This window comes from Bison bison, unplaced genomic scaffold (genome assembly GCF_000754665.1).
Source record: "Bison bison bison isolate TAMUID 2011002044 unplaced genomic scaffold, Bison_UMD1.0 scf7180017864530, whole genome shotgun sequence".
NCBI lineage: Eukaryota > Metazoa > Chordata > Mammalia > Artiodactyla > Bovidae > Bison > Bison bison.
Window position 1 is genome coordinate 13,107,336 of NW_011495080.1, and position 8,631 is coordinate 13,115,966.

At 41.2% G+C, this 8,631-nt stretch overlaps 1 protein-coding gene across 1 annotated transcript in view; it reads right to left on the reverse strand.

Moving 5' to 3' along the window:
• The window catches only part of LOC104982410 (hyaluronidase-4-like), a 12,401-nt gene extending 8,186 nt beyond the window's left edge, over nt 1-4,215 (reverse strand). Inside the window, exon 1 of the mRNA XM_010831770.1 lies at nt 3,253-4,215. Coding sequence (XP_010830072.1) covers nt 3,253-4,215 — 963 coding nt within the window. The remainder of the gene's footprint in view (nt 1-3,252) is intronic.
• Between the last annotated feature and the right edge of the window lie 4,416 nt (nt 4,216-8,631).

Consider the following 8,631-nt stretch of genomic DNA (forward strand, 5'->3'; position numbering starts at 1 on the left):
GAGCGCCAATGCTGTGACTTATCGCCTCCCTGCCACTCGGTTATCTGGGTGTAAAACCGGCGCACCTTCTCAGGCAGATGTTGACCGTCCAGACCCCCAATAAGTTTTAGTTAGCAAAGAAGCCAGTTTTATAGATAATGTCTCTCTGGGGCTGCGATTGCCCCCTTCCGGCTCTGGCTGCCTGTCACCGGAGGGGGAAGGTCTGCAGCCGGCTATCTCTGTTTAGTCCTTTGTTCCGTGCGTGGGCTGGTGGTGTCTTAGGTTAGGGCTGGCTTTTCGCATGGTAGATATCCCACAGTCTGGTTTGCTAGCCCAAATTATTTCGCTCAGATAGTGCTCAGGGTATTCAGGCCAGATTCTTACTCTCAGCGATGCAGCCCGCGCCGCGCCTCCCTGCCCAGCCCCCGCTTGCTAATGGCGGATGCAGGCATCTGCGCTGCTTCTCCGCTGGGGGATTTACCGTAGGGCTCGCAATCTGCGAGTTTTAATTGTTTATTTATTTTTTCTCCCTGTTAGGTTGCCCTCTGTGCTTCCAAAGCTCGGCACGGATTCGGCAGTGAGAAGGTTTCCTGGTGTTTGGAAACTTCTCTCTTTTTAAGACTCCCTTCCCGGGACGGAACTCCGTCCCTCCCTCTTTTGTCTCTTTTATTGTCTTTAATATTTTTTCCTACCTCCTTTCAAGGAGTTGGATTGCTTTTCTGGGTGCCTGATGTCCTCTGCCGGCATTCAGAAGTTGTTTTGTGGAATTTACTCGACGTTTAAATGCTCTTTTGATGAATTTGTGGGGGAGAAAGTGTTTTCCCCGTCCTACTCCTCCGCCATCTTGGCGCCTTCCCGGATTTATTCTTTACACTTGGGTTTTAGTCCCTCGAGTTTTACCGCAGTGCATGTAAGTAAGGAGCCCACTGTGGGGAGCTGGAGCATCACTAATGAGCTTCCTTTGTGTGTTACCAGAGGGAATTAATTCCCGGGAAAAACACCTTTAAATCAATAACCAAGAAAATCCCTTTTGTTATTTTTTTTTAAAGCACAGCTCAAGTGATATCAACATTGCATGTATGTATGTGGTTTAGGCAATCTGTTGTGTGAAATGGGATTTTACAACCCCCATATAATGGCTACTGACTGAAATTTCATTTTTACATATTCCTCTTTCAAGTTCAAGGCTCTGATACTTATTAGAAAGTGAGCGGCTACACCATATATATTTTTCTAATGCTTTATATTTTCATTTTTATTTTCTCACTTTTCATTATGTTTCTCCTAGGTAGGTAAGGCAGGTAATATCATGCCATTTTGTAGATTAAGCAGTGAGGTGCTGAGGTCTGGAGAGATAAAAGATTTGCCACTTATTGATAAGTTGTTTTTCTAATCCTAATTATATTTGTGTACACATGCACACACACATTCTAAAATTCAGATATCTTCAGAAAGTCAGAAATGGAAGTCATTACTAGTATTTACAATTTGGTATAAGTGAATATCAGATTTGTAATAATTTATGGGCAGATTTTTATGGAAGATGAAATAAAGTGGTGGTTTGATGGTTTCAAACATGAGGAAATGGCTTGCCATCCAGAAAGTTTACAGAGTGATACCATGGGACTCAAAAAGAAAATTGTTTTGGGGTGAGACTCTAACTGTTGTTCCTTATTCCCTTAGAACAGTATGTCTCTGAGGCTGTAGTTATTCAAGAAGGAGCTTACCATCCGCTTGCAGAATGCACAGAATGTAGCAGTTGTTTAATCTAATCTTTTAAAATGAACACTTTGTCCTTTAAAGTTTATTATTTCTTCCAAAACTTAATGTGTTATCACTAAAGAAAGGAACTTGCTTGAGGCAAACATTGAAAAGCAAAAGAAGTTTCATAGATAAGAAGGTGTTGTTCAACTTTCAATTCTAGAACTTTTCCTATCATTCTCAATCACTTGTTGCTGATTATTCTAGGTAGTATGACGATCAGTTTACAAGAGAGAATTTTTTTCCTTACTCATCTCATCAACAGTGTCAGAGGCATAGTGTTTACCAAATCCTGATGATTTGTGTCATTTTGCTTTCTGAGAAGTAAGCTCTACTCTCTCTCTGCTCCACAGATACCTACTGGTCATGATAGAGCCCTCACTAGGGTGTTTTCTGAATCTCTTCCTTTGGATGCTTAATACCAGAACATCTTTACAGTTTAATACATGCTGGTGAATTGAAACTCGTAATGGTGGAGAAAAAAGAAAAATGATCCACCCCTAGTTTACAGCAATATCTAAAGACACCTCTATTCTGCAAACGTGAAGGTGAACTAGGCTCAAACCGCCTCATCATAAAAAGTTTATGCCTGGAGAAATTTATTCTTTTGCCTAGAGAATCCCATGGACAGAGAAGCCTGGCAGGCTACAGTTCATAGGGTTGAAAAGAGTCGGACAGGACTGAAGCGACTTAAGTTTAGCTAGCTTCATCTATCTTAAAAGTGACATAGTTTGTGTGAGGTCTTTGGCTACATATATGACTTGAGTAGAGTAAATAGAGCAAAACTTCTATTTGTAAGTTTTAACCTAGAGTTACAAAGCCATCTACTAGTAGTGACTTTATTATTGAATTCAGAAATTCATACCACTCTTACCAACTTTCCATGAGTTGTGGTCATAGACTCAAGAATAAATCTATACAGCTACCTACTTTTAGCAGATTCATAATTCCCTTATACCCTTAAAAATTATTTTTAATTTTATTTATGAAGAAAAACATAAATTTACTATCTTAGCTATTTCTAAGTGTATTCATATTGTTGTGGCTCCCTTATGCCTTTTATCAAACCTGCTATTGTACATTAAAAAGAAAATACTTTTATTCTCTTAAGATTTTTAATGGTGATGCCAGCAGCAGAAATGCCTACAATTCTGCTTCCATACATATGAACAAACTATTCCATTTGAAAGTATCCTCTCTGATTTTCCAACCTGTTCACCCCCAACCATTTCAATAATCTTTGCAAGAGAGCAATCAAAGTCGGGGAGCAGAAGTAGTTACTGACATTGTACTTTAACCCCCTTCCCTACATACTTTGTTCCTTGAAAGACTAATAATAAATAAGATAATCCAAATTCAGTATGTATAAATGGAGGATCTGAGTGGATGACTACACAAAGGAGGAATTATGCTCCTAATGGACTACTAGAATCCTTAAAAGAACATAATTAACAAAGCACTGTCTCTTTCAGAAATAAGAAGATATCTTACCTTTGGCAAGAGGCATCTTACCTTAGAAAGAAAAAGTAAAGGCTGGTCTCTGTAGCCCAGCCTTGTGTAGACAAACACAGGTAGGGCATGATCACGGGATGTCATGATAGAGATCCTCATAGATTCATGCACCCGAAATTGCGAGAAACGCAGGACGTTTTCGCTGTCTCCGAGAGACCTCCTGACACCAATAGAAGGATATAAAGCAGCACTGCTGTTCCAGAGCCAAGAGAGCTCATTGTTCCTCAAAACTTCTTCTTCCGGGCAGGACCCAGTATAGTTTGGGCCATAAACATTATAATTGTGACAATCGGGATATAAATAGTACCCCCAAAGGCCTTTGGGTCTGCTCTTAATCCCCAGTTCAATGGTTTCCTTCATGAAAGCTTTTGCACTTTCTTCAAAGGTTGCTTTGGCTAAATATTCAATATCAGCAGCTGATGCATTCTCTTGCATCTCAGAAATAAGCTTTCTTGACTTCTGTCTGTAGATGTCTTTTGTGTTCCAGTTCCTGGCCCACTGGGGTCGCCAGTATTCCCAGTCTATAACAGCAAGTCCACTGAAATCTTCAGAAGGGATGTAATACCTGATATCTTGGTCGGCTTTTTCCAGATGTACCTGCAAACTTATGTTCTGGGGGAGACCTCCGTTAATGGGAACTCCCTGGGGTGTATACCATGGATAGTATCCCAACCTGTTGACATAAAATATAGTAACGTTTTGCCCCCTGGCCCTGGCCAGTGGACTTCCAATCACCTGAAACATTTTCAAATTCAGCCTTATATTATATTTTATCAAACACTGATCTGTTGGAGCATTCCAGGCAGCTATAAAGGGCTTTCTTTGATAAACTGGAAGTCGGGCAGGTTTCAGGGAAACCTGAAACCAGGCAGGTTTCAGAATGAAAAGTATGAATAGCCATGATATGAGATGTATTGCTTGAACAACATAAAACCTCAGCTGTCCTTCAGATAATGGTTTCATGATGAGATAAAAATCTTATCTTCCACTTTAATATCACTCTGGAAGACCTGTGGAGAGATTTAATTTTCTGTTAGTGATAATTTTGAGGAAAAAGACTTAAACACATTAGCTGGTTATTATAGTTTTTATATTGATATCCAAGTGCATTTTATTTAAAGGTCTTAAAGATCCCTATAAATAAATTGAGACACAAAAGTGATTGCAGTGACCCAGTTTCTATTCAAGGGCAAGCAATGCAATTCAACAAACATTCATGGAGCATCAGATGCTGTGTCCAGAATACAAAATGACTAAGATGTGGTCCTTGCCTTAAAAAAAATCTTTAAAAATCTTAAAAAAATCTTATGATCAAATAAAGATGTAAAATAGTATTCACTACCATTTTGGAAAATCTATCAAATCTCAGGTTCTGTTCTTAGGTCTTGAATAAATATTTATTTAATCTTATAATATCTCTCATCATTTCATTCAATAAGCCAAATGTCTGGTTGCTTTGCTGGCCTTCCTTGCAGCTAGGGTGCTGATATGTGACTGTGGCCAGGTCACTTATATTTATCCCACTTTAGACTTTGAATTGAGATCTTGGGATTATCAAAGGGGCGAAAAGATGGTGCCAGTGATAACAGAAATTCCTGTGTCCAGGAGTGGACACTTGGAACATTCAGAATCTGATATCCACAGTGTGAATATTAGGTGGCAGCACTGTGCTCATGGAACAGTGCCTTTCTGCTCAGGTCAGAGAGACTTTGTTTTGGTTACTTCCAAGCAGGAACTCAGAAATGCTTTCTAAGGAAACTGTGGCTTGTATTTCTCACAGTAAAGCTGATCACCACGGGTTACATGTTGTATGTAATTATCATTTTTAACCACCAGGTGTCACCAGCCAAACCTCATAAGATTTCTCAGACCTAGGACACTGAGGTAAACAAAAATTGTAAGACTTTATTCAAAGATATTTAAGAAGTCTTAAGGAATGAGCTTCCCTGGTGGTTCAGACAGTAAAGAATCCGCCTGCAATGCAAGAGACCTGGGTTTGATCCCTGAGTTGGGAAGATCCCCTGGAGGAGGGCATGGCAACCCACCCCAGCATTCTTGCCTGGAGAATCCCCATGGACAGAGGAGACTGGCGGGATACGGCCCATAGGGTCACAAGAATCAGACACGACTGAGCAGCTAAGCACAGCACAGCACAAGTTAATGAACATGCACAAAATATCAGTTTTTAAGAGCTCACCCATTCATTGAATAAATATCTGTATTCCTCTTCACTGCACAAATGAGTGAGATTACTTAGTAACATGAAATATACTGAAGGCATAAATTATGGTTGGAAGAGAATAATATTTTCAGGGGAGTGTAATTTTATGAGTACAATAAGAATTGTAGTCTTCAAAACTGCCCCTTATCTTTGAATTTTTTTATTATATTTTGCCTCAGGATAACAAAAAATGAATGCACATAAGGTAGTACATTAATAGAAAAAAACTTTTTCTCTCAGGTTATGTTAGTGAAGTTTACATATGTATACAGAAAAAAAAAATCTGTTCTCCCAGAATGCTTCTGGCTTTTGCATTTATTCAAAACATCACCTTCCACTGATTATTGTTCCCCTTTGCTCAGCTGCCTCATCACTGTCACACTATGGTCTTCATTCATTTACTACAAAGTTACCAAGTGGTTCTTGTCTCCTATCCTTTGTTCATTGTTCATGAACATTGTTCATCTTTTTATTCCAGTTAATGGGAGGTGCACATTCCATGGCAGTCAGCTGGCAGACCTCCTGATAAAATGTGCAGGTGGAAGGGAATACAGGCAAAAAAAAATAAGGAAAATTCACTGCCTGTGTCTTCTGTTTGCTGTTTGTCTTCCCACACAGGCAGGTCATGGCACTGGTGTCCTTCAGTCACTCTCCTAATAACCATGGCTTGCTGAGAGGAGACTCCCTCACTGGGCACCTCCAGACACTTTTTCCTATTCCCTCCCTGCACTGTGCAATCATTATCTGTGTGCTTCTCCCACCCTCCTTCCTTCACAGGGGAACCTTTCCAGGCCCGCCCTTTGCTTCAGAATCTCCCTAGACCACTTCCCCTCACCCCACTCAGGCCATCAGAATCCTAACTGCCCAGTTCTACCTGTATCTTGACTAGTCGTCAGAGCATAGCAATCTGTGAATTATCCACACTTAACCATGAGTCACCAGAAACACCTTCCTTGTTTTTTTCCCTTCCTCCCTCTCACAATCTGTCCAGGAAGTTTTACTCCTTTAAAGAAATCTCTAAGTGGTGACATTTTAGGAAGAACTGGCAGGACATTAGGAGTGGGAATGCAAGAGTAGTTCAACCTGGATTCTTCCCCTAAATTTTATCAACCAGTTTTCTCTTTTTAGGTTTGTTCTGGAGCATGTATTAAGGACAAACTCCTTTCCTCCAACTGGGAAGCTTCAATGAAGGCACTTTGAAGGGCCCTGGATAAATGATCCCAAAGTGACATGTACAGGAAAGCCACAGAGTAAAGAGAAGTAGTTTTCTCCTCAGAACCTCCTCTGGTAGAAGGAAGTCACAGTGATGAAGGCTTAGCTGCCACTGCTTTGACCTTCGCTTCACAGTTCTGACCTTCTTCATCCACTGAGAGGAGAGTGTGACACCAGCAACAAGAAGGTGGGGAATGTTTACTATCAAGCAGGCTTCAGCCTTCATCTCAGTAAGCCTACCCTGTCCTGACTGTGAAGGATGGTGAGGAGGGAGAGGGCCGCCCCTGGGGAAGAAGGCCCGTTATCAGTTCAGTTCAGTTCAGTTCAGTCACTCAGTCATGTCCAGCTCTTTGCAAACCCATGGACTTCAGCACTCCAGGCTTCCCTGTCCATCACCAGCTCCTGGAGCTTGCTTAAGCTCATGTCCATCGAGTTGGTGATGCCATCCAACCATCTCATCCTCTGTCATCCCCTTCCCCTCCTGCCTTCCATCTTTCCTAGCATCAGGGGCTTTTCCAAGGCCTGTCATGTACAGATGCAAGAGTCTGAAGAGAAGTCTCTCTGCTCTGTGTATCCCTATGTCCTTTCTCACGCCTTCCTCCCCCAAAGTTTACTTGCTTGTGATACATTTTTTAAAAAGCATTCCCCTAACCACCGCTGATTTCAGAAGTTGTCAACACTCACAACTAGGCCTTGTTATTCTCCTTCTAGTTATAAACAATCTCACAGAATGCAAACTTCAAACGTGTCTACTCTCACACCATAATAAAATGAGACTAAGCAAGGCCACTTTTTCATCGTGTCTAAGCAGAGATAAAACCAGGAACCCGGGGCTACCCTCAGAACATCAGACATCCCTCTCTTGCTAAATGAATGACTTCTGTTCTTTATTCAACATAGAAGTGTCCCTGTGTCCTGACCACATCCAATCCAGAGCAAATCCCTGTTTTCTCAGACCCTCTACCAAATCACCCAACTCAACCTAAACTCAGTCTGACCCACTCTCACTGAGACACTCCAGCTCCCACTGGTGCATCTTCCTTTGCTACACGTGTCATCACCCAACTCACGGAATGACAGGCGTGTTCCTGGTGGTCTCTGGGGCCCCGGCACCTGCATGAAAGCAGAGTACTTAGTGTTCAGGAAACTTGTATCAAGCACCTTCTGTATACCAGGTTCCCGTTCTAAGTACTAGGAATACAGTAGTGAGCAAAACAGACAAAAGCCCTCTGCCTTCACAAAGCTTAAATCCTTGCAAGGGAGACAGACAATAAACAAGGTGAGCAAATAAATATACAGTCCATTGGAAAGCGTTAATAGCAAAGAAAAGAATTAAGGAAGGATTCTTTTTAGATGGGAATGCCTCGGCAATCTGAAAAGAAGTGATATGAAAAGAAGATAGAGTGTAAGCTTGGAGGATGTCTGGGGAAGTATGGGAGCAAAGCAGATACAAAGGCCCTGAGGCAGGCACATGCCTGCTGTGTTTCAGAGACTTCAAAGATCCCAGTGACTAAAGACAAGGGACAGAGAGATAAGAGAAGGGTCTTTTCATGTGTTTGTTAGCCATCTGTATGTCTTCTTTGGAGAAATGTCTATTTAGTTCTTTGGCCCATTTTTTGATTGGGTCATTTATTTTTCTGGAGTTGAGCTGTAGGAGTTGCTTATATATTTTTGAGATTAGTTGTTTGTCAGTTGCTTCGTTTGCTATTATTTTCTCCCATTCTGAAGGCTGCCTTTTCACCTTGCTAATAGTTTCCTTTGTTGTGCAGAAGCTTTTAAGTTTAATTAGGTCCCATTTGTTTATTTTTGCTTTTATTTCCAATATTCTGGGAGGTGGGTCATAGAGGATCCTGCTGTGATGTATGTCGGACATCACTCATTATCAGAGAAATGCAAATCAAAACCACTATGAGGTACCATTTCATGCCAGTCAGAATGGCTGCTAT